At 39.3% G+C, this 26,937-nt stretch overlaps 1 protein-coding gene across 31 annotated transcripts in view; it reads left to right on the top strand.

Annotated features, from left to right (window-relative positions):
* The window catches only part of LOC5566474 (C-terminal-binding protein), a 249,527-nt gene that overhangs the window by 183,952 nt on the left and 38,638 nt on the right, over nucleotides 1–26,937 (top strand). For 17 of the 31 annotated variants that reach the window (XR_002498609.1, XR_002498610.1, XR_002498607.1 and 14 more), the window contains 2 exons: nucleotides 6,654–6,778; nucleotides 7,171–7,655. Coding sequence is in view for 27 of the 31 variants with exons in the window: in XM_021837412.1 (XP_021693104.1) it covers nucleotides 7,473–7,655 (183 nt within the window). In the remaining 4 variants the exon portion in view is untranslated. Of the gene's footprint in view, nucleotides 1–6,653; nucleotides 6,911–7,170; nucleotides 7,656–26,937 lie in introns of those variants that run through there. The other 14 variants (XM_021837415.1, XM_021837417.1, XM_021837418.1 and 11 more) reach the window with 6 other exon arrangements.

Here is a 26,937-nt window from a genome sequence, read left to right on the forward strand (position 1 = left end):
GAGTTACCGATGAAGTCCATGAACTTCATGGCATGAAGAAATTTTGGTAGAATTCGTAGAGAAATTCCTGGTGAAATTTCTGATGGAATCCTTATAAAAATTCCTTGTACAACCCCTAGAGGAATTCCTTTTTAACTTATGAAGGAATGACAGGTAGAACTTCTGGTTGATTTACTAAAAAAATACTTTGAAGATTGTGGGAAAACGCTAGTAAAATAAATAAATAGTTACGATCATTTATTGTAAAACCGGTTGTTATAAATTAGATGCAGGATGTTGTTTAACTAACTAAAATTTTGTACTACACCATATCAAAATTGTAACATATTCTAACACTTTGGGTAATGATGAATTAGGCTAAGACTATACATTTTTACTCATTTTTGGTTAAATGTTTTTAAGTGGTAAGTCTATTTTTAGAAAATAACAGAAATGAAATAAAACAGGATTTATACTGTTAAAAAACATGTTTTTAACGGGAATCGAACCAAAACAGGTACCAAAATGGACCTGATGCCCCTACCATTGAGGCTATTGGTACACTTGAAGTAAAGGGTGGTACAATCTCAACTGGTTCTACGTCTTCTCATCCCATATGAACATGAACTTTATGTTCTTCAACTTGCTTCCGTGTCTGAGCTGTATAGACAATTTGTAATAGTAGTCTCATAACTGTTGCTACCGCTGGCAACTTCCATTCAATAATCCAGAATCGTCTCTTTATTCTTCTTCGTAATAGTATGTTTGTTATATCTAGCTTCCTTCAATGTGCATTCAACAAACGTAAAAACTGTCAGAGAAAGTCAAGTACCCTGCTTGGGTTACATTCATTCTATTATTTATTATGCCCAATACCGTTTTGTCTCATATTCCGAATATGACTCATATGCTGAAATTTCAAGAATATTTTTAATTTCTCTATTTTAGATTACAATCCGAAAACATAAAAATAACGATTTTTACCTTCGCAACGAGACATCACGCTTACACAGGCAACGCGATAACTAGAGCAAACTTGTGCCATTTACAACCTTTCCCCTGACACCTGTGCAATCTACGAATCAATTCATGTGCAGTCAGTTCCGTATACAGTGAGTGAGCAAATACTACCTCATTTCCTCGCCATTTCTTGTCATTTTGAAGAACTGTCCTGGCGCCATTCATCCTTGGTAATTTTGAAATCATCAACACAGTTCCAAGTAGTCAAATGATTGGTGTCTCGTATGAGTATAGCTAATCAGGCAAGAATAAAATTATATCCATGGGCGGTCAATCAAATCAAAATCTTCAGTGTTCGTAGAATCCCCTCCAGAACGATCCAGAACATCCTGTTCAAATCCAGAACACCATATTTTACCTAAAATGACTTCAAATTTCAGGAAGATAGCTTTAATCAATCTTACATTCAAACCCAGAAAAATCCTTCCAGCATTATTCCGTGCACCAGTCTGAACCCGAACAACAAGGGCAAACGTCCAAAGTACGCCGGAAAACGCCGGCACCCATCTGTATAGAGTTAGTTTAAATTTAAAGAGTCAACGAGGGAGGATAGGTTTACGAGATAGGTTCTGCAGGACGGAAAGGAGCCGCTGCTAGAAGCAGACTCATGTACGCGTGGTTTCACTCGTTCCAGCACACTTTTGTGCTCTTGCTTGCTGATGATGATGGTGATGCTCTCTTCCTATATAGTTGTGTCTTGGTGACTCTGTGTGTATGTCAGCACTGGTTTCCACATTACAGTACATTGCTACCGAATTACACTGAGGCGAAATCACGTACGGATTTCATGAGAGAACACTTTGATTTGAATTCTTGTCTGGTTTTCTTTCATCCATAAGTTGCTTATAAAACAAAACGTCCGATATTCACATGTAATTATTGTTCATATCATCAGATGTCTCATAAATATTTTTTTCTTTTCTCAAAAACTAATACGCCTCAAAGCTTATACAAATGGCAATCTATAATTCGTATGCTCATCTACCAAAGTTTCTTATAAAATTATATCTGTTAGAGTCAGTAGTGTGTGGTGTTTCGATCCCGTTGCATGCTCTCCTGTGTGTTGAGCGACGAAATCGAGATCAATCAGTGTTCGGTTCGCGTTGTGCGAGTGCGAAAAGTCATTCGTGTTCAGTCGACGATGTATTGGCAGCTGGTGAGCTTGTTTCATGCTTATGATAACACACTTTTTATCGTGGCAACGTAACCTTTATGTAATTTGCTAACAAACTGGATGGTTCGTCACTACAAGTGTCGACATAAACACTTATTCCTGTTTCATAGAATTTTAATAAACACATACCTTTCTTTTTTTGTCTTTACTAAAATAACCTTTGAATAGTTAAACATTATGAATGTCTACGTACTTTTCAATCTTCTACCAATATCTTTTCACCGCGAGACAAAAATGCAAAACTAGTTTTAAGATCGCATCACCTATCAAAGGTGACTCCCAGCTCATTTCGCTCCCTCAATAATAAACACCCTTCCTATGGTATTTGTGAAGATGCAGAGGTATTATCGGTCTCTATAAGCAACAATCATCACACACTAACATTCCGACCCCATCCCAATTGTCTGTAAGGACTTGGCATGTCCATATTCCATAAGAAAATCTTGTAACCCTCATACGCGCAGTTTCCTCAGTGTACAATGACGACAACGACTCCTTTCCCCGATGTTCTGCTCGGTTTCCAGTTGGTTGGTCGGTTGGTGCTTCAGCCGGGAAAAATCGATAAAATTTCACCCCTTTTATCTGTCGGTCGTTTTCACATCTCTGCGCGCTTAAATTCCTGCCGGCATCGTGAACTCCAGCAGGATACACACCCGGTTGAACTGGATTGCTGGCGCGCTCTCTCTCTCGGAACAAATTTTTAAAGTATTCTTGACTGACTGCTGTGGTTTGGCGCGTTCGGGCAGGATTATGCAGGATACATTTTTGTGTGTAGCAACTTTTCAAGATGCCGTCTCTCTATGCGGGGTAAATTATATCATAGAGTTGCCATGTAAAGTGGGGAAATGCGATCTCTAGTAATATTGTTCACTGTTCGAACGAATTAACCTTTTTTGTGCATTGAGGTCATATTTGGCCATTCGACAGAATGAGATTCATTCATTATTTCTTTCAGGGAATTTCCCAGAAAATATTCAAGATTTTGCACAGATCCTAGACTCTAGAATTTTCTCCAAGAAATTTATAGAGATTGCATAAAAAATTATACCAAGTAATCTGTTAGGAGTTACTACCAGGATAACTCCAAAAGTTTCTTTCAGTAATTTCTTCAAGAATTCTTATGCGGATTGCTCCAAGAAAGATGACTTTATGAGTTCATCTAGGGGTTTCTTCATGTATTCCTTGTGGAAGAATACCAATTTTTTCTACTAATTCAAAAAATGAATTCTTCATGAAATTCCAAAATTTATTCAAAAATTCTTTAAAAGGTCGAGTAATCAATGATGTTTTCAAAATCTAGGAAGAAATCTAGGAAATATAACGAGAAAACCTCCATGAATTATTACACGTATTTCTCCATGCTAGTATTTCAAGAATTCCCACACGAAATAGTACAAAAAAGTCTTCAGGGATTCCACTTGGAATTAAAAAAAAATACTAAAAAAAACAACTGAATGAATAATAAATGGATAAATTTGCATTTTTGTAGAATTCATTCAGGAATTCCTCCAAAAATCTTTTGAGCACTTCTCGAGGAATTAGTCCAGATATTCTTCCAAAAACTTCTTCCTAGGAAAAGGCATCTCTGGAGTAATTCCTGGAGAAATTCCTGAAAAAAAAACCAGAAAAATGACAGGACAAATCTCACTTATTTCTTCGAGCACTTCTCTAGAAATTAGTCCAGAGATTCCTCCAAAAATGTCTTCCTTGGATCTATTTCTGCATAAATTCCAGGGGGAATGATTGGAGAAATTCCTGAGGAAATCCAAAGGATTAATGGGGAAATCTCATGAGGGATACCTGGAAATATCCCTGGAGAAACTCCTGGTAGAATATCTAAAGGAAACGGAAGGAAGAAATCTTGAATGGGATGTTACGGAAAAGTTCCTAGCATAATCCCTCGAGATGCTTTTAGAGGAATCTATGGAAAATCACTGGAGGAACTTCTGGGGTTGTTTTGGGGGAATGTGTTTACACAGGCGTGCCTGAAAGACCTCCAGGATTATTTCCTGATCGAATTCTTTTGAATTTCTCTTGGAATTCATTCGGGAATTCCTCCAGGAATTTCTTCAAGCACTTTTTTAGGAATTAGCCCAGAGCTTCCTCTAAGAACTTCTTACTGGGAGAAATCTTAGGAAGAATAAATAGAGAAATTCATGAAGAAATCCCAAAGAAAATGACTGGAGAAATCCCTGGAAGAACATCTAAAGGAATTGTTTAAGAAGTCTTGATGTGATTTTTTTTTTTTTTGAAAGGTTCCTGGTGGAAGTTTTGGGGTTACTTTAGGGAGGAGAATGTTTACAGGCATCCCTGAATGAATGTCAGAATTATTTCCTGGTAGAACTCTTTTGAATTCCTCTTCGAATTCAATCAGGAATTCCTCCGGGGATCTCTTAAAGAATTGCTTCAAACACTTCTCTAGAGATTGGTCCAGAGATGCCTCCAAAAATGTCTTCCTTGGATCAATTCCTGAAGAAATGACAGGAGTAATAACTATAGGAATTCCTGAAGAAATCCCAAAAAGAATGTGTGGAGAAATCTCATAAGGGTAAAATCCATAGATTCCAGTAAAATGAGCGTATCTTTATGTTTCAGAAAACTTTAAGGTTTCTGCTATTGATGCCAATTTGGTGATTCAATGAACGCTATACGATATGTACCCATATTAGTATAATCCGGGAAGCAATTGTACCAGTAATTCTATTCTATCAGTGCCAATAACTTTTCGGGGAAATGGGCTATTCGGGGAACCGACATTTGAGAAAAAGTAACACAACCATATGTCGTTATTACAAAAAAAAAGATATATTTATATTATTTGAAAACAGCTTTATTCTTGTTCTAGTTTGATTTTTGTCCTGTTTTCTTGGTATCAGTGTGATATGTATTTTGGTATCTTGGTATATGACCCTCCCCTTGGTTATGCGACCTTGCCGCGATGGGAGGGCATAATCCATTAGCCCATATGATGGAAACCAAAGGCGTAACCTGTAGTGGTGGTATCACATTTTGGCATTTTTTGCTTAAAGCCGCGTCATAATTCATATGGCATAGACGCAATAATATCTCGGATGTGATCCAACGGACATTCTGCGTCATTGATAGAATTGATGCCCATTTCAAATAATTAATCTATTCGAAGTGGACATTAATACTATTGGTGACGTTCAGTTTGCCTTTTGCTAACCAGAATGATCCGTAGCCACTCTTACTATTAGCTAGCTAGATACATCGTTATCATATACGACGTAGGGAATACTTAGGAACTCTTAGGAAAATGACTAGTAGATTCACTGAGTAGAAATGAGTGGCGACAATCTTATTTTAATATGGTTTTTACATTGCCATAATAAGAAATACCTCTTTTGTAACAGCGGTATAAATAATCTAATTCCAGCTTCATTTTCGCAAAATTTACAAGTAGAAAGTAGGCGTTGTGAAGCATTGCATTTGCCACCGAAAAGTGAATCTTGTAGGAGACTGTAATAGAAGCCTAAGGTAACTTTACTCTTCAATATTCACTATAAAAATGACTATGGAAAGTAAGACGCTGAGATCGATCATTAGGGTACACTTGCTAGTTTCGAAAAATTGTTGAACAGACAAGGAAAGCGACTTTTTTCTTTAAAGATACATGAACGTAATGACCAATAAATACTTATAACAACAAAAAATGAAATTAACTAGAACTACTACTAAACAGCCTAATTTTGTTAAGACTTGACGACACTTGACATTTAAGACTCTAATCTTACGTAAAAGACAATAGTAATCAGAATAGCACTTGAATGACAAATTATTCAAAACCATTTCGACTAGACAGTATTAGTAATGCACTACTATTTCAAACAAATTCTACACTACTATTTCAAACAAATTCTAATGGAGCTGCTGATTTTCATAATGCTTCCTTTTCTCAGAAGCAAGGGAATATGGGTACTTTTCAAAAACTACCACGTCACAATACTAATAAAAAAACAGTGTTCATGTGGGCGCCATTGCCTAGTCCGTCTGAGTATTGGTCCTGGTAGAGGGGAAACTTGGCAAAAGCCAGACCGAGGGTTCAGCCTTGACAAGTTAAGCTGTCAGGCAGCTCCAACTGAATACCATACAAAAAAAAAAAAAAAAGATATGTATTTTGGTATCTTGGTATATGTATGTTTTTTGTATGATTTCTGTTTGGCTCAGGTGTTTTCCCTTTTCGTTCTCCTTTTGGTTCCTGCTTGTTCCCTTTTTGATTTTTGTTTGTTCTCTTTTTGCTTCTTGTTTGTTCTTTATTTGGTTTCTGTTCCGTCTATTTTTTCAACCATGAGGTCTGTAAAGTACCTTTTTTTCTAAACAGTCGCTATATGCCCTGCATAAAGCTGCCATGCAAGAAGAGAAATTCGATCTCTAATAAAATTGTTCACTGTTTAAACGCATTAAAATCCATTTCAAAGCGATACTAATTGTTTACGTTTGTTTTCTCGTTCCTTTTCAGAAAATTTGCCACAATGTGGGCCACAGTTCGACGGAAATAACCTTTCACTCTCCAACTTCGGGACGCCCCAGCCGGTAGCCATCTAGCAGCAGTACTAGTGTGTGATGCAAAATGAACGCAGCAGTGTAGGATAATTTGATTCCAGTTGCATTCATTAAGCTTCAACGTTTTCAAAAGTGCGCAGGATGCTACGGGAAATCAGTGCAATGTGCAGTACTGGGAATGCTGACCAAGGCTGAGCAGCTGGTCGCGAATCGGTGCCGCGAGTCGTTTAATTTACACAAATTAATTGGATACCAATTTGGAAGCCGAACATCTGACCTGTGAAATGCCGTTTTCGAAAGCGACTGGAGAATACATTGTGTTGTGCTGAATAGTCAATCATATTGCGGATCATATATTTGATGTTCATGTGCAGATTTACTGGCTTTTGAATTGGCATTGGCTGCGTGTGCTTTGTGTTTACAACCACATTGGAGTGGAATAAGTGAAATCAAATTTATTTTTTATTTTACAGGAAAGGAAAAATCAGTACGTAGTCGAAGGAGTATAGATGTTGTTGTGCGATAAACGCAGGTGTTGAAACCAAGTGAAATCAATCCGATATCCGCAACTGAGTCGGATATTTTGTTCTGAATCGTCAAAGAAGAAGAAAAATACATACAAAAAAGTGCAGTGCCGAAGAAGAAACCCAAAACCGTCACACCGAAGCCACTCGCACAGTCCACAGAGTGGTAAGTGGGATAGTAGTTGTGTTGTGCAGGAAAAGGTACCCGAAACACCCCGCCAAAATACGTCTCCCGACACGATACTAGCGAAATGTTGCCGAAACGATCCCGTTTGGGCGAGGTTCGTGGGCCGATCTCGAACGGACCGATGCAGTCGCGGCCGCTGGTGGCCCTGCTGGACGGCCGGGACTGCTCGATCGAGATGCCAATACTGAAGGACGTCGCCACAGTCGCGTTCTGCGACGCACAGAGCACATCGGAGATTCACGAAAAAGTAAGTCCTGTTTTGTTTAGTTGGTTTAGAAGCATAAGACAATTTGGAGTGATAGTTAAACTTGTTAATCTTCATGAATCGATATTGAAGGGACCATCGAGTAATGGTCAAGAATTGAGTCAAAAAACAAATATTCTTTGGAAAGTACTCATGTTTTTTTTTTTGTTTTTAGTTTGATTCCAAGAGTCGATATCGAGTAATGGAGTATCAACTTACGGAGGTTCCCCGGACAAATCTCACGAATTTCTCCTGAAGTTATCATTCAAGAATTTCCTGGTTAAAAATTTGATCCTGAAACTCATGGATATATTTGATATTGTTTTGAAAAAAATCACAAAAACACCGGATTTTTTTTACAGGGATCAATGTAAATCTGGAGATATCTGTAAAGAAATTAATTTTCTTTGGGATCTCTCGAGTAATTCTGGAAGTAATGAATCTTCCACAAGGAGTAATATCCAGAGTAATTTTTAAAGTAATCACAGGTGGAATGAACGAATGATCCCTTGAAGAATTCTTTGAGAAAATTATAGAATAATGCCTAGAATTAATAACTGGACAAATTCAGTAACGAATTACTAGAGCAATCTCTAAAAAAAATCGTGGAGAGAGGGATTACTTAGGTAGAATCCATAGAAGAAATTCCTAGTAGAATCCCTGTGAAAATTTCTCGATTAAACCCTTTAGAACCTTTACTGGAGTTATTTGTTTAGAAATGCCTGAATTTCCTGTAAAAAATTTAAAAAAAAACATGAGATTTTCCGAAGCAAATAATTAGAACTCCTGAAGATATATCGGAAGAAATCTTGGAGAGATTCTTGAAGGAATGGGTTTCTAAAAGAATTTTGATGAATCATGGAAGCTTTTTTTTTAGATTCCCTAGAAGAATTACTGGAATCCCTAATGTCATTTTTGTGCAAAATCCTTGGAATAAATTGGAATTTTAGATTTTTTAGAGGAATCACAGGAGGAATTTCAGATGTATCTATGAAGTAGGGGGTATTTGTGGAGAAATTTTCGAAGGATTTTTTGGATTATTCCCTAGATTAACTACTGAAAGTATTCACGGAGTAATCCCTGAAAAAATCAAGGAACAATCTTGTATGATTACTTGGAGAAATTGTTGAGGGAATTTTGTAGTTATTTCTAAATAAATCTGCAGACGAATCATTAAGGAAATATCTGGAGAAACTCCTGGCCAAATATCTCAATAAGATGATCATTTGGGTAAATGCCTTAAGGGCTTTTAGGGGAATTTTTAGAGGAATTCTCGGACAAATATCTGGAACAATTTTGGAATTGATCACTCGAGCAATCCCGTGATGATTTCCTGGAATAATCTATAGAGGAATTCCTGTAGGTGACGGGGTTCTCTGCTAGATAAACAGAAGGTCATGGGTTGAATACCAGACTTGTCCCTTTCCTCATACTTTGTAGTTATATCTCTCAATTGCTCCTATCTTCCACTCAAATCTATCAAACTTAAACTATTCATTCATAACAATCACTAGAACCCAGAGACGGTCAAGAAATCGTTTGCCTACGCTTCCGTTCTTCGATCATTATAGCACGCCTTTCCTTACGCCTGATGCATACGCAGTCTGCTAGCCAAAAGCAAGTCTCTATACCGTTAAGTCACCAGTCACCGTGCGGCCTCCATTCACCGTGCACATATACAAATTCCCACAGAATATTCATACAATTTTCACAAATTATTTTTTTGTCAGCAAAATAAGATAAAACTGATGAAATGAAGTAGTTTTTGTCACAAAGCATTTTGAAAAACCTAGTTTATGTAGTAAAAATCATGTGAATTCTGTTTGATAATAAGATGTTTCAACACTCTTAGTAGAAACACCAAAAAATCACATTTTTCATTTTAACGATAGAGTATGATTTTTTCCAAAATTTCAACAAGTTTTGATTGTGGATACTATTAGTAAGATGTATTTCATCGTATGAGCAATGAGATTTTTTGCAAATTAGAATTTATATTGTGTTTCAGTCGAAACCCAAATGCACGGTGAATGGATCCCTCTCAGTATGTATAGTTCCTATTATCGAGCATTAGTGTAAAAGGCATAAAATTATTCGGTAATATTAGATTTATTGTTATATTGTCATTAAACTACTTCATATTTAGTTTTTGAGTGAATATGGAATGATTTGGACAATACAGTCAAACCTCCTATAACGATTTAAAAAAAAATAATTCTTTAGCCAATTTTTAAACTTTTTATGGATTTTATTGTAAATGAAAATTTGAACAGTCTTAAAAATGAGTGCGCTCACTATTAGCAACATAGTTGCTCCATCAACAACGTTTCTTCAAGAAACAAAATTAAATCATGACGAAATCTATACGCACGGTAAATGGTGCACTAGTGTGCACGGTAAATGGTGACATAGAACGGTACGAGGCGACCTTAACATCAGATTTTCAAACATAATTTTTGAGTAATTTTTAGTTATGCATCACTAGTTTTAGATTTTTCCCTGAATTATTATATAATTTTACGCTACGTAGTGGTATTCTAATACGTTTCAAATTATTTGGAAAACTTATATAATTTTTTGAAGTGCAAATTTTTCTTAAATGCACGGTGAATGGTAGCTTGACGGTATAATAAAATTAGCTTACTCCCTATACTCTCTTGCATGAACCGGATGTAGATGCAGGGTCCCCTCATCGGTCTGCATTCAGTACTAACCACAGGCGGCCAATCAAGCTCAAGCTCAAGAACCGTCACAACATTGCTTTTGTTTTCTGTGAAAAAGTAAACAAGAACAGCACTGTTAACGAGCCTGCACTTCCTTGTTGCGCTGACGTTGATCGACAACGCAAATGATGTCAAACAAATATCGATACGTTTTCAGTCAGATCGACCTGTGTAAGATTGATCTTGTGTTGGTATTCGTGGCACTTGGCTTGAATTCCTAGAGAAATTTTGAAGGTTTTCTAAAGAGTGTTTGAGGAATTTCTGGTGTAACCTTTTGGTGAAATGCTCGAAGAGATTCCAGAAGGAGTATTTGACGAATTTTAGGTTTATATATGGAGATATTTCTGAAGATTCATGTGTATATTTCTTGAATGAATATTTATTACTGAAGGCATTCGTCAAGTAATCCCTGAAGATACCTTGGAAGAATTTCTGGATGTACGCTGTAGAAATCTGTAGAAATAACATAATCCTAGGAGGAATTACTGGAAAAATATTTAAGGGAAATCGAGAAGGTAACCCATATGAAATTCTTTGAGAAATCCTTGAGGTAAATACTGGATAAATCCTGTGAAGAACTACTAAGGAAAATTCTTTAGAAGTCCCTGAACGAGACTTTGATTGAAAGGATCCTTTGGATCCTCGATACCTTTCACTTAGTCCTTACTCATTTCACGTTCCGCTCTTATTTGTAGCAATCGCTTGAAAAAGAAGCGAATATTATACCGGTTTCTTCTCTTCGCATTGTACAATCATTCTGATCATCTTCTTCTTCTTCTTTCTGGCGTTACGTCCCAACTGAGACAAAGCCTGCTTCTCAGATTAGTGTTCTTATGAGCACTTCCACAGTTATTAACTGAGAGCTTTCTTTGCCGATTGACCATTTTTGCATGTGTATATCGTGTGGCAGGTACGAAGATACTCTATGCCCTGGGAATCGAGAAAATTTCCTTTACGAAAAGATCCTCGACCAGCGGGATTCGAACCCACGACCCTCAGCATGGTCATGCTGAATAGCTGCGCGTTTACCGCTACGGCTATCTAGGCCCCTGATCTTACTTCCTTTAAAAAATATATAAATACTACAGTTAACTCTCCCTTACTCGATATTCGGTATCTCGATATCGAGTTAGAGAACCATAGTGAAAGTTGGTTTTCATGGCTAACTTGATGGTCCCTTGGATAGCAAATGCACTGATTTTGTGTTCTATAACTCGATACCGCTCTAACTCGATGGTCCCTTCAATATCGAGTAAGGGAGAGTTAACTGTATGTCATGTCACATGTCACAAAATGAATTGTTAGAGGAATTCTGGTAAAAACCTGGAGGATCTTAGAGTTGTGGGAGGAATTTTGGTGGTCAATTTTTTTTAAATATTTTTAGAAGAATTCCATTAGTAATATTTGGCGCAATTTCTAAAGGAGAGGGACATTTTTCAGTTTTATTCATGAAGGTGTTTCTGGAGACATTTTTAAAGAAATTTTAGTTCATTCACTTTATGATTTATTGGAAGTATTCGTGGTGTAATCCTGGAAGATTTATTGGAAGAAACCTTCTTTTGAAGGTGGAATTCTTTGAAAAAGCCCTGTAGTCAATTCTAGAGAAATATTTACATTAAAGGAGAATTCCCATAAAATCTGGATAAAGGAATCATTTAGATTTGCCTGGAGCATAACAGGAGGGATTTTAAGATTAGTAAGTTCCCGGAGAAATATCCGGAACAAATTCTGAAGGAATCAAACGAGGGGGATCCTTTCAACATTCTCTGGTAGAATTCTTGGTAGTATGCCTGTAAGAATCTCTGGAGGAAATTGTGAATGAATCAGTGAAAAAATATGAGGAACCCCAGTTAATTACTGGGAACATTTCTCTACGAATTCCAGGAGGAATCTTAGAAGAAATTTTATTAAGAAGCCCTTGAGTAATTTACGACAGAATCTCTGTAGGAATTTCTGTAAGAATCTGTAGAGGAATTTCTAGAGAGGGCCAAGGAAGGATTCCTGTAAAAATTCCTTGATCGAAAAATTTTCCGGTATCGGGATTCTCAAGAAGAATTCTTAGAGAAATTACAGTGTAAAAATCAAGAACGTCTGTAAAGTTTCTTGAAAAACTACCTGAATGTTGTCAAAAATAAATTGAAAATTTCTGGAGGAATTCATTTACTTCACTTCTGGAAGAACCATTGGAGTGAATCACATGATAATGTGATTTAGGTATTGTTGGCTGCATTTCTATGAGAATCTCTTGAGCGATTCTTGGAAAAATTCTTAGAGGGATTCATGGAAAACTATTCGAAGAGTTCCTGGAAAATAGAGAAGAGAATTTTTGTATAACCACTGGAGAAATTCTTTGACAAATTTCAAAAGGAATCCTTCGAAGAATACCAGGAAAAAAATCTGAAGGAATGTTTGGAGAAATTTCTGTAAAATCCATCGAAGAATTTCTAGTGAAAGCTCTGAAAAAAATCCCTGGAAAAGTTTCGAAGGAAATGCTTGGTGGAATTTTTGAAGATATCTCGGAGATATCACTGACTGCGTGTGAATTCCCAATATCAGTTATCGACCGATAGAATCTTTCGTGCGATTGCCGTCAGTATATTAGCACATTGAAGCCTCCTGTAGTTTGTCTGATTTGGTAGCAACGCCCACAACTTCGAACCAAACCTTCTCCATTACATTAGAGAAGTTTGCCAAAAAGCATGTATGTAACTCGATGTAACTGAAAAAGATTTCCATTTTATGGTTTTAAAATACGCATTCGCTTAAAAGTGTCCATGATACCCTTAATCCCTATATATTGTTATTATTAGCAAGAGCAATCTGATACTACATAGGGAGAGTGTACCAGTTATGGCCATAGTGGTTCCCTATTTGGCCATACGGGAAATTTCGATAACTTTCACATTTTAAATCTTTTTAAATGTTTAAACTTCAAGATATATCTTAAATCTTACTACTAAAACACACAAAATCTTTCAAAATGTGAAAACATTCAAGTAATCCCATATGGCGAAATAGGGAACCACTATGTCCATAACGGGTACACCTACCCTAGTTGTAGGAGAAATCTGATCATAAAGGTAAAAAATCGTCCGTCCCAAAGGGTTAACATAATTGGTTTGACAATTATTTTAATTTTACTAATATATTGGGGTACCTAGGGTATTTTAAAAACTAAAAATCATCAAAAAATTGCAAAAATAATAGACCATTCATCCATTTCATAGTATATCTCCTGTTTCAGTTTGAAAACTATTGTGGTCATTTAGGGAACATGGTCACCGGATATCGGTTCCGGAGGGACCCTAAGGGGCCACTTCCAGAATATCACGTCGACTCGAAATTCGTTATTTTTCACCCATATGTGATTAAATAACGTGTCATGAATTATAAAGCGGTTCTGACCATTTTCAGACACTCGGAGTCAGGTTCCATTGGAGTCCTAATGGCTGATTTTAGAACCTCTTCTGCTGTTGTCATATGATGGCTTGAATTTTATGCTTTTTTCACATTGAACCGGATTGACATCATCTCATATACTTTCTCTTATTTCTGGTGTTACGTACCACCAGATCAAAGCCTGATTCTCAGCACACTATTTCACGAGCAGTTTCACATTATTCGCCTGAGTCGAATTCAAAATTTCAAATTCAAATGCATAACTCATTTATGAATTTTCCTGAAAATCTCACCAAAATCGATCAAACGATGGCGAAGATACAGAATTTTGAAACTTCGACGTCGGCACCCAGTACTGTAAAGGTTCATCACTTATTACGTGAATTCGTCTGGTACTATCAATTGTCTGGTCTGACAGGACACGTTTTGATAAGATTCTCAGTGGAATTTTGAGGAAATCTATGGTACTTCAAAAACCCCTGTTTGATTTCTTAAAAGTTCTTGTGAGAAACATATGCTGGGCAGATTCCTGACAAAATGCTCGGTGCATTTCAGGCGAATTTCGCAATGGTCGCCATGTACATTAAATGGCGATAATGAAATAGACGGATAAATAGTTGTAGGTTACTAGTGATTGGTATGTACGTTCACGTAGAAGAAAGGACAGTTGTAAATCTTATTATCTGTTGTAAGTAGGTATCTAATTGGTTGAGATAATATGTTGGATTTTTCCTGTCGTTATGACATAGCGCCCAGTTGTGCTGTTGTAGTATAATTTCTATACTACACCCACTTTAAGACCAAACATCATTATCTGTAACCTTTTCAATTTTATTTTATTTATATTTAATGCCATTTCTTACAACAGTACGGACAGAAAGTTGAAAATATCATACCTGGATCCTTAGTTTGAACATGTTGATAAATAATAAATCTTCAAGCTGCTTAACCCTCTAATACCCAAATTTTTGTTTTCGATCTAAATATAATTTTTCGTTATCTAAAATCATTCTAAACACGGTTTGGGCAATGATTTATTTTGCTCCGCAAATTTATGAATTTTGGTTTTTGATTTTTATTATTTTTATTTTTGAACATCCCTATCCTTTTCATTTTTTCCTTGAAACCTCTTCTGGTTACTGATTTTTGACAAAAATTAAAATTAGTGTTTTTACTATACTTTTGAAAATATGATTTTTTCATTTTTTTTCTGAAACATTTTTTATTTTCCGTGTAACTAACGGAAAAACAGATTTGAAATCATTTCAATACCATCAGGCTCTTCTTATGTGATAGGTTGATCGTAGAAAAATATAAAAGGTACGATTTTTTATAATACAAGTTAAATGAATCCCAGGCATTTAAAGGTTACATAAGAATACAATTTTTCAAACAATTTTCAATAATACAAAAAAGTTTCAAAAATCATAAAAAACTTTTCTTATATGCATGTTATGAGTCAAGGTTTAAGCCAAAAATAAAATCATTCTAATTTCTGAGCTACGAAAAAATACACAAAATTCCAAAGTGTACCCCGTCTAAAGGCGGGGTTGGGTATTAGAGGATTAAAGAAATACGACTCTAGTAGTCGAGTCTTGTACACGACACTGAAGATGGAAGGCCGTTGAGGTCTAAATATGTGTATCTGTCAAAGGATACAAATTCTAGTGGAATTTAATGGCAAAGTACTAAAAGATTTCAGATCGTTCCGACACACTGTGTTGACCGGTTGGCTCTGTGCACGCGTTCGGCATAAACCAGGTGTTTTTCCGAGTTTTTCGCGGTTTTCGCGATCGCAACGCGTGTTAATCTGTGATTACGGTGGTGAAGAAGAAGAGGATAGTGAAGGTTTGGTGAAAATCGGTGTTGTAGCGGCCGAAAACGGCGATAAAAAGTGGCACCCACGTGCTTTGAAACGGCCAAACAAATCGCCGTCAGCCGGCTCCCCGGCCGTTCTCATTCACTTTTCGGTGGTGCACAGTGTGCTTGAATTGTTTTTCGCTGAAAAAAAAAAAAGTGTCGAAAGTTTGGGAAGTAAGTGGAATTGAGAAAGTGAGCGATCCATATCAGGGATTCACTACAGTAGTGTCCAGTAGTGCCTACAGTGCGGCACAAAATTTTGGGAACGCCTGGCCATCGCTTTCTACGACCGAGGATAAAAGAAGGTAGGATCTTTCCTTTTACTTTTCTTTCGTCAATTTGGGGTAGGTAACGGGTGACCGTTGCCAGTGGAAGTGTTTTCCACTTAAAACAACATGGCGGCCGCTAGTAGCGGCGACCCAGGGGAGTCCGCCAAACGTAGATTACCAGAATTTATGGATCCAACGAACCAATTTGGCGAATTGACGTTCCTCCAGTTGTCTGGAAAAAACGGAACTCCACTTCCGATCAACCCGTACATTACCGGGAAATCGGTTGAGGCATGTGCCGGCGGTCCAATTGAAAGTGCGAAGACCGAAGCGCAGGGTACCAAGTACACTCTGCGAGTTCGGGACCCAGCCCAAGTTGCCAAATTGCTGAAGCTGACGAAGCTAATTGATGGAACCGAGGTAGAGGTTGTCCCTCACCCCAATCTAAATGTAAGTAGGTGTGTCATCTCGTGCTTCGACCTCATTCAGATGGAGGAAAAGGACATTCTGACTGAGATGATCAGCCAGAAGGTTATTCGGGTACAGCGTATCACCCGAAATGAAAGCGGAAAAAGGGTCAATACACCGGCACTGATTCTTACTTTCTGTAAGACCACTTACCCGGAGTACATCAAAGTTGGCTTGCTGCGCGTTGCTACTCGCCCCTACTTTCCGAACCCGATGCTTTGCTACGGTTGCTTTAGTTACGGGCACACTCGTGTGCGCTGCCCTGGACCGCAACGTTGTGCCAACTGCGCGCAGAACTTCCACGGGGAAGAATGCGGTGAAGCCCCGTCGTGCCGTAACTGCAAGGGTGACCATCGGTCGACCAATCGCCAGTGCCCTGTGTATAAAAAAGAGGTTGAAGTGATCAAGGTGAAAGTGAACGAAAACCTGAGTTTCCCCGAAGCGAGAAAACGAGTGGAACAACAATCCGGTAGTTACGCCCAAGTAGCCGCCCAACAAAGCGTGTTCGAGAAGAAGCTGAAGGAGCTGGAAGCGGCCATGCTCCAAAAGGATAAGGAAATCGCCAGGTTACAGGAAGACAATAAAAAGAAAGAGGAGAGGATCGAGCAGATGATGGCTTTTATCAAGCAGGTTAAGCAGCAGTCTAACCCAGAGAGAGTGCATCATGTGAGCGAAACCGCTGAGAAGCCCCGCCACAGCCGAGAGCAACGAGTGGCCCAGTCGACGGCTGGCCCGATGACACGCTCAAGGAACAACTCCCCGGCCGTTCAGGAGACCAAGCGTGGAAGACCTCCAAAATTCGTTTATCCCAAACCAGCCTCCTCGCCAGACATCAGCCCGCCCCCAAAGAAGACCGCACCCACCACCCATGACCTGACTCAGATGGAGTATTCCGGCGAAGAGTCTGAGGTATCGGAGACACTCCCTAACCAGCGTCTTCGATAACCCCACTCTTGAACAACGTTCGAAATACAACGAAGACCCTCGCACGAACACGGACAACGAGACTTTTCGGTTCGGAAGTAGGGAAAGTGTAGTACCTCTTCCGACGCAAGTACGGCAGGATGAAGGAGTCTTCCGGGACGTCTTACCCCAACCCGTTGATGACGAGTTCACCTCCGTAGCCGATGGAATCCCACACGACACCACGACATTGCAAACCCATCGAGTTACCATCCACACCGTACCAATATCAAGCAACAGCATCAAAACCAACAACGAGAACACCGACGATACTACACAAAGTCTTTCCCCAGTGCCAGCTATTGCCGGTGTTTCTGGAAGCAGTCGTGTAGTAGTTTCGGCAATGGCTGGCACTGTGGGGCAAGACGTCCCACAGGTCAGTCTTTTGAATTCTCAACCACAAACAGATACTGCCGCGCCTGCATTCTTTTCAGATGCCCACCATACCACACCAACCGCAGCAAATCCCAATCAACAGCAACCAACATCAACCAATCGTCTCGCTATCAACAACCGCACCGAAGAAACTACACAAAGTCTTTCCCCAGTGCCGGCTATTGCCGGTGGTTCAGGAATCAGTCGTGTAGTTGTTTCGGCAATGGCTGGCACTGTGGGACAAGACGTCCCACAGGTCAGTTTTCGCTTATCCCTACCTCAATCAGGTACTGCCGCGCCTGCAATATTTTCAGGCATCCATCAAACCACACCAACCACAGTGAATCTCGATCGACATCAACCAGCATTAACCAATCGCCTCGCCAACAACAACCATTTCACCGACGATACTACACAAAGCCTTTCCCCAGTGCCGGCTGTTGCCGGTGTTTCTGGAAGCAATCGTGTAGTAGTTTCGGCAACGGCTGGCACTGTGGGACAAGACGTCCCACAGGTCAGTCTCTCTACTTTACCACCGCAAACAGTTGCTGCTGCGCCCGATTATCTTTCAGGACACATCGCATCACCCCTATCTCCCGGAGAAGGCCCTTCGAGAGTTCACCGCAGAAACATTACACAAAGCGCTTCCCCAGTGCCGGCTGTTGTCGGTATTGGCAGAACTAGTGTAATGGTTTCGACAGCAGCTGGTACTGTGGGACAAAGCGTCCCACAGGCAAGTGACAGACTAGTTTTTTCACCGACAGAGGCTACCGCACTCCCTCTCTCTCCCACAACAGACCCGCCGAACCGAAGAACATCAACCTCGTCATCCACCACACGATCAGCTACGGATAGTCGCTCTGGTAGCTGCTTCGCTCTCCAGTGGAATATCCGTGGTCTTAGGGCTAACATTAGCGAGCTAAAGCTGCTCATCTCCAACCTCGAACCATGTGTTATAGCCTTGCAGGAGACCAAGGTGAATCAAACTGTCGTTCCGCCAGACTTCGTTGGCAGAAACTATACACTGCTACTAAAGTCGACGAACGTCAACTACTGGCAACACGGTGTAGGCCTTGCCATCCGAGAAGGTATACCATTCGAACGTGTGCAAATCGATACCTCTCTACATATCGTTGCTGCTCGCCTTCACGCGCCGATCCAGGTTACCGTTGTGTCGGTATACATTCCGCCGAGTTCAGCTCAGTGTCAGGCAGCATTGAGTGAACTTCTCGAGCAGTTAGAAGGTCCAGTTCTTCTTCTCGGTGACTTTAATGCCCACCATCTCGCATGGGGGTCTCACCAGTCAACCGCGCTTGGCCGATTTATAGCCGAAACAACGTTGGACAAACAACTAGTGATCCTGAATGACGGCTCCCCTACTCGTATCGATCCGACTACGGGAAATACCTCGGCAATCGATGTATCTATCTGCACTGAGAGTCTGGCATGTAGGTTCACTTGGCGTACCCTGTCAGATACACACAATAGCGACCACTTCCCGATAATCGTTTCCATACCCGGATGGTGCAGTCCACGAACGACTCGGCAAAAGTGGCTCTACGACCAAGCAGATTGGTCGATGTACGAACGTATCACAATCGAAACCATCGACGCAGATGTTGAGTGGGATGTTCCTAGTTTCACCGAAAAAATATTAGCAGCAGCGAAGAAGTCTATCCCACGAACCAGTGGCCGAAGCGGACCGAAGTCAGTGCCGTGGTGGTGCCCCGAGGCAAAGGCAGCCATTCGACGGCGACGAAAATGTCTTCGAGCACTCCGACGCCTTCAGCAGACGGACTCAAACCAACCCGAGGCTTTGGCAGAATTCCAGGAAGCTAGAGCAGCGGCACGAAGAGCGGTCAAAGAAGCGAAGGAGAAATCATGGAAAGAATTCGTAGCGAAAATTTCCCCAAACAGCACGACGACCGAACTGTGGCGAACGGTCAACACATTGCGTGGCAACCGACAACAGCGACCGGTTGTACTGAAGCGGGCTAGCGGGTTTACGGACAATCCGAATGATGCAGCGGAAGAACTAGCGAAGTACTACAGCGAGAGATCGGCGACTTCAAGCTACCCTCCATCGTTCCAGATGGCGAAAGCGGCAGCTGAACTAGAGTCCACAGATTTTTCGCATAACACCGGCGATGTATATAACATCGATATAACCCTAGCCGAACTTCTGTGGGCTCTCGACAAAGGGCGAGGTGTCTCAACAGGTCCCGATTCAATAGGGTATCCCTTGCTTCAACGGCTTCCCGTTTCCGTGAAAATGACGCTATTGAATCTTCTCAACAAAATCTGGCGAAGCGGTGAATTCCCCACCAGCTGGCGAAACGCAGTCGTCATTCCCATCCCTAAGCCAAATTGTCAAGACTCCGGACCTGCTGCATTCCGACCAATTTCACTCACAAGTTGCATGTCCAAGCTTTTCGAGCGAATTATAAATCGTCGCTTGATTACCGAACTGGAGTCAAGTGGGCGACTTGACAAGCGTCAACATGCTTTCCGTGCTGGACGTGGCACCGACACTTACTTTGCGGAGCTAGAGAGGTCACTTCCGATCACTGATGAGCACTGTCTAATAGCGTCTTTGGATTTATCGAAGGCATACGATACGACCTGGCGCCACGGCATACTACGCACATTGAAGTCTTGGCGTATACGTGGCAGGATGTTCAACACGCTAAAAAGTTTTCTCTCTGAACGGACCTTCCAGGTGTCTGTGGATGGACACTTGTCTCGTGAGCACGATCTGGAAAACGGAGTACCGCAGGGCTCGGTACTATCCGTGACGCTTTTCTTAGTCGCAATGCAACCCATCTTTCGGGTACTACCGAAAGGTGTTGAAATACTTTTGTACGCTGATGACATCCTTCTCGCAGTACGAGGACCGAAATCTGCCAACGTCCACCGAAAACTGCAGGCCGCCGTCAAGGCTGTCGACAAATGGGCAAAAAGCGTGGGCTTCGCCATATCTGCGACGAAGTCACATACTTTTTATTGCAGCCCAAATGCACGTCGAGAACCAGCGAACGAAATCCAAATCGATCGCACATCAGTACCTAAAACCAACCGTTTAAGAATTCTGGGTATCACTCTTGACCGAACACTATCGTTCAAACCCCATTGTCAAATGGTTAAAAAATCTTGCGAGTCCCGTCTTCGGATACTTCAAATGATTGGGGCTAAACTCCCAAGAGGGAACCGAACAACTCTTTTACAAGTTGGTTCAGCGCTAGTCACTGCGAAGTTGATCTACGGAATAGGACTGGTGAGCCGAGGAGGACCAACAACGCTGCAAACCCTCGCCCCGGCATACAACAAAATGATCAGATACGCTTCCGGAGCTTTTGTGACGAGTCCGACAAGTTCGGTCATGGCCGAAGCGGGTGCTTTGCCATTTGAATTTTTGGCAACGCAATCCACAGCGCGGACGGCCATTCGAATACTGGCGAAAAATCGTAACAACAGCACTCTCCCGCTGATTCAGCGAACATCAGACCGTCTGGAAGAAATAACGGGATCAGCACTTCCCGCTGTTGACCAACTCGTAAGGCAGAGCGATCGCCTATGGCACACACGAAAGCCATCAGTTGTATGGGATGTTAAAAATACTGTCCGTGCCGGCGATCCGCCGGAGAAAGTCCGCCCCGTGGTACAGCAACTGCTCTCTACTCGTTTTCAAAACTCGACTATCGTATACACCGACGGCTCCAAACTAAACGACATGGTAGGGTCCGCTTTTTACTTGAATGGCCTTGTAGGAATGTATAGCCTTCCAAATCAATGTAGCGTCTTCTCTGCGGAGGCGTACGCCCTTAAGATGGCGGTTTCGATCCCAAACCTTAGTACGGAGCTAGTGGTATTAACGGACTCTGCCAGCTGTCTTTTAGCTTTAGAAGGGGGGAAATCCAAACATCCCTGGATTCAGCAAGTCGAGCATATAGCCAAGAACAAACCGATTCGATTTTGCTGGATTCCAGGACACGCTGGTATCAGCGGGAATGTGGAAGCCGATCGACTAGCGGGTGAGGCTAGAGGACAACCAGCAAACAATATTGCAATACCAGGAGAGGACGCTCTGAGAGCGATGAAGCAAGGTATACGGCAACGGTGGAATAGGCAGTGGTACGAATCCAGAGACTCGAAGTTACGAGAAATTAAGAACGATACGCACAGATGGGCAGATTACGGAAGCGCAGCCGATCAACGAATACTAACACGGCTCCGAATCGGCCACACACGGCTAACCCATACCTTCTTACTAAAGAAAGAAGCACCACCAACATGCGAATGCTGCGGATCAGTGCTCGATGTACGGCATTTGATCCTTGAATGTAGAAAATTCGACAGACAACGACAAGACAATGGCATTAGCTCAACAAATTTACAAGAAGCATTAACGAATGAAGAAATTAACATGAAAAAGGTTTTAAAGTTCCTTCATGACACAGGATTATATACAAAATTATAGAGTTACTGTTAAAACTAGTGAACTGAATTGTATCAAAATGTAACACACTTTCCAAACGACACGAATGCACCCTTTTGGTGTCAAGTGTCGAAAATAAACAAACAAACAAACAACTAAAAGATTTATTATAATAAATTCGGGTTTATTTATTTATGTTGATAAAGTTTGCAGAGAAGAATCTTCCATATTAACAGTTGAAATCATGCATTCCATTTTTTTGTTTTTAACGGCTTCATATTGCACTAAATTTAAAGCGATCATCGGAAATGTAATCTCTCATATCCGGATTCCAATACCCAAATTTGTATTTTCTATCTAAATATCATTTTTAGTTATTCAAAATCTTTCCAAACACATTTTGAGCAATGATTTATTTTGATTCGCAAATCTATGAATTTTGGTTTTTGATTTTCATAATTTTTATTTTTGAACATCCCTATCCTTTTTCATTTCAGCCTCTGCTATTTTTTATTTTTATTTTTTTTTCTGCTATTAATTTTTCAAACAATTTTCAAAAATACAAAAAAGTTTCAAAAGTCATAAAAAACTTTTTCTCATATGCGTGTTATGAGTCAAGGTTTAAGCCAGAAATAAAATCATTTTGATTTCCGAGCTACGAAAAAAATACACAAAATTCCATAGTGTACCCCGTCTAAAGGCGGGATTGGATATTAGAAGGTTAAAGAGAGCTCTTTACATTCTTAAAAAACATAGGCTCTTCAAGGAGAAGTTGAATTACTCTTCTAAATTGCTATCTCTATATCGTATATAAAACAAATGTCCTTATTTGTTCTGCAATACCTACAAACATTCTGATCTTTTGATTCTAAGTAAGCAGGTTCTAGTTTATATTTTAATCACATTTTCTTTGGAAAACCACTCGCCTTGAGAAACAATTTTCAATGTTGTCTATCCCAAAATTTTGAATTTCGAGTTATCTAGTTGTAGCATCAAGTGGACAATATGTGATACATATGACTGGTCTGATAGCAGGTCTCTTTTTGGTCATTTTTTTTTATGAAAGTCTTTTAAACGTATATATTTTCAATGGAAGGTATCTAAAGTCTCTTGTAAACCCAAAATGGTGTATAAAGCAGTGATGGAAAATAACGAACAATTTTGTGAAACTGAAACAAAACCAAAACAAAATGCTCAAGAGTATCAAAGTGCTGATTTACTCGCACCTTTCATGCTCGCAAATAAACCATGCTCCGTGAGCGTGTTCGGAGCTGTGCAGAGTCAATTACGCTTTTGAAATACAAACACCTTTTCCCTTCCGAGATTTCAGGTTTTTTTTCATTACAAACAGGTAGTTAACTGCCGATTTGATGATTTATTTGTCTGGAAAAAGTACAATAAATCACACCTTGTTCGATAGCTCGCGAGTAAAAGTTTGCGAACTTTTTGCTATTCCTTTTGGCATGATCTCCCGAGCAAGCGGGTGCGAACGTAGTCACACCAAGCTTGTTCGCGAGTCTGTTATGTATGTTTTACGTTGGTTTACACTCGGGTGCTTCGTGTTGCGAACATTTCCACCACTGATCTGGAGTCACAAATGTTTTATTTTTGATTTTACTTGTATGTATCCTGATGCAAAAATCTAAAAGCTCCAAAGAAAACAACAGAGACTCTTACGCGATTATTCTCCGGAAATGGAGCTCAGATTCCCCGGAACTTTCACTTCAGTCATTTCTCTAGTGATTTCTCCGGGAATACTTTCAGGGACTCTTTCAGGCATCTCTCCCAAAATTCATCTAGAATATTATTACGAATATATTCAGGAACAAGCAACTATTTTCATTTATTTTATCCCATTTTGTCCCAGACGCTATTGCAGAATATCCTTCAGAGATTTTTCCACAAAATATTATAACGTGTTCCAGTAGTTACTCTAAAGATCTTCCAAATAAAGGAGATTTTCCAAGGGAATCCTCAAATGGCTACTCTATGGTACTCAAGGGATTGTTGCAGGAAACACATTAAGAATTCCTCAATGAGTGGTTACCCAATTTTTCAGTCATCCTTTTATCCATTTTTATACGAATTACTTCATAAATTTATCCACAGAACTTCCCAGGAAAACTATTAAAAAGTGTTCCAGGAATTTCTCATTAATTTTGATTAGGGTTTCCTCATCAAGTTTATCTAGAAATATTTGCAGGGTGCCCATCCATCCGGGAAATCCGGGAAAACCGGGAAAAACCCGGGATTTACAAATGGCCGGGAAAAATATGGAAAATACCCGTGAATTTGGAGAAGACACCGGGAAATTATGTGTTTTGAACATAAGAATACCGGTTTGCTTCAATTCCAAATAATGCAAAAAAAATTTGACATGAGGCTTTCAAAAGGCTGCCCGTCAACTGGTGCTTTGCATAATGACTAGTTGGACTGATTTGGTAGAGAAATAGTTAACGATTTCTAGTGTTTTTTGTACCACAATCCTTTAAAATAATCGTTGATTTCCTGGGTAGTTGTTGTGTACATTTTTCTAACATTTTTTACCTATTTCTTGTGAAATGTTTTGTAGATTTTTGGCGGCCAATTATTGAAAAACAAAAATCAAAGAAGATTTTATGGAGCATCAATAAAATCCTTGAAACGTCTCTAGAAGGGTTACATAGGGATTCCTGTCAAGATTCTTGGTGAGATGCTTGATAGATTTCCATTTAGATTGATGACAATTTTGTTATGAGATCTTTGCAGGAATCTTAACGGGAATAAAGGCGATAATTGACCAATTTCTTCGAAAGATAACTGAACATGTTATAAGAGGATTGCCAATAAAGTTTCTTGTGGATTATATTATTATTATTCATCCTTATTTAAGTGCATTTTCGTCCAAGGCGAGTTCACCACTCTAGTAAATTCTAAAAAAGACCCTTGGCTGATATTTTCTTGAAATTCTTATTAGATTCGTAGAGATTGGCGAAAAGCAGAGCCAACACATATTTAGCAAATTTCTTGAAATACTTAATAGATTCCTGAACAAATTCATCGAAAATCCCGTTTGGCAGGATATCTGGACTTACTGATGATACTGATGGTGGTGAAGCCTCTTCAGGATTACTAGTTTGACTAGTCCTAGATCTATGACAAAGTTCTTATGAGGTCCCTGATAAGATTTATGTCGATTTCTGCAGATTTACAGTAAATTCTTCCAATCATTACCAAGTTGGAAATCCCAAAACATTTCTTGTAAAATTATTCGTGAATTCATGGCAAGCTTTTTTATGGATAATTAAATAGCGAGGTCTTTTGGGTATTCTTGGGTGGGCAGTCATTGGTGAAATTCTTGCCAATTTCGATCATAGGGCTCATTCACAAATTTCATAACGCTGAAGGGGGTAGGTGGGTGTTCTCAGAGCCGTAGCGTGGCCTCATGGCGCCCTTGGCGAACCTCCATTGCAGCGCCTCTCAGTCAAAGCTTATCGAAACATATCATTAAAATTTAATTATTTTTTTTTTATTTTGAGCTACAAGAATCAATAGGAAAATCATCAAAAGTATCATAAATAGTTGAAATACTTTCTTAACTTTAGAACACATTAAATTACTGACTAAACTTCTGTTAGAAAATATGTATATTCTTTTTTTTTTTAATGAAAATTATCTGAGAACTTTTAAATGTTATCTGAAAGATGCTATTAAAAATTCCGAAGAAATTTACAGTTAATATGGCTAGAAACAAATCTACTGAACCTACTAGATGTTTCAAACAAAGTTTTTCGTTGCAAATTTTGCTGAAAAATATTTTTTTAATGAAATTCTCCTACACAACCATTTGTTTTCAGGTAGAATTAAAAAAAAAAATTGCCCTGAAGAACTGACTGGAAAGAATTTAGGAGCTTTTGCCTGAAATAGGATCCGAAAGTCATAGCAACTTCTTACAAAATTAAGAATGTTTTACAAAGACAGGATAGGATGATTCTGAGATAGGATAGGATGGTTTAAATTCTTTCATTTAATTTTTCAGGAAATTCATAGAGAAACCATAGAAAACTCTTTATGATTTTTAGGGATATTTTCCAGAAATTTCGTGTAGGTTTAGTCAAGATATTCTCTAAAAGTATTATTATTAAATAGTTTAAAAAAGTGGTCAAAGTTTTCAAAAAATACACAACATTCTGTCAGAATCACACCTACAATTATGTGAAAGACCGGTCAATATAAAGCAAGAGCTCAGCATAGAATCGTGTTCGTGATTTTATGAGAATCTCGCCAGTTTTTTTGTTGAAATTATGCTCAGAGCTCCGTGGATCACGCTAAGTATAATGTTAGATTACACAGCGTAACAAAAATGACATGTTTGCGTGTCTCAAGGATTACATTATATGTCTCATGAACATGAGTTTCACCAGATCAAGATTTTTTTCATGGATCAGTCATGGACCATGTCTAACGCATAATTTCGAAGGCATTCTTAAAAGTTAATGAATTGGCCCTTTCGTGAAAATTTAGTCTAAATTTAGATGCACAAAGCAGATATTAGTTCATATAAATTCTAGCAGCTGGACGATCAACAAATAGAAATGTATCTATCTATATCTATCAATCTATCTTCTATATAAATAAAAATGGAATGGTGTTTGTATAACACGAAATGACATAAGAAAGAGCCAATGGACTTACATGACTCTTTCACTGTTGTATTCTTCAAGTGCTGCGACGTGTTTGTGTTTGGAAACCTCTCCTCAACAGCTGGAAAATCAACTTATCTGGCACTTTGTATGGGAGTTTTACATAGCGTC

This window comes from Aedes aegypti, chromosome 1 (assembly GCF_002204515.2).
Source record: "Aedes aegypti strain LVP_AGWG chromosome 1, AaegL5.0 Primary Assembly, whole genome shotgun sequence".
NCBI lineage: Eukaryota > Metazoa > Arthropoda > Insecta > Diptera > Culicidae > Aedes > Aedes aegypti.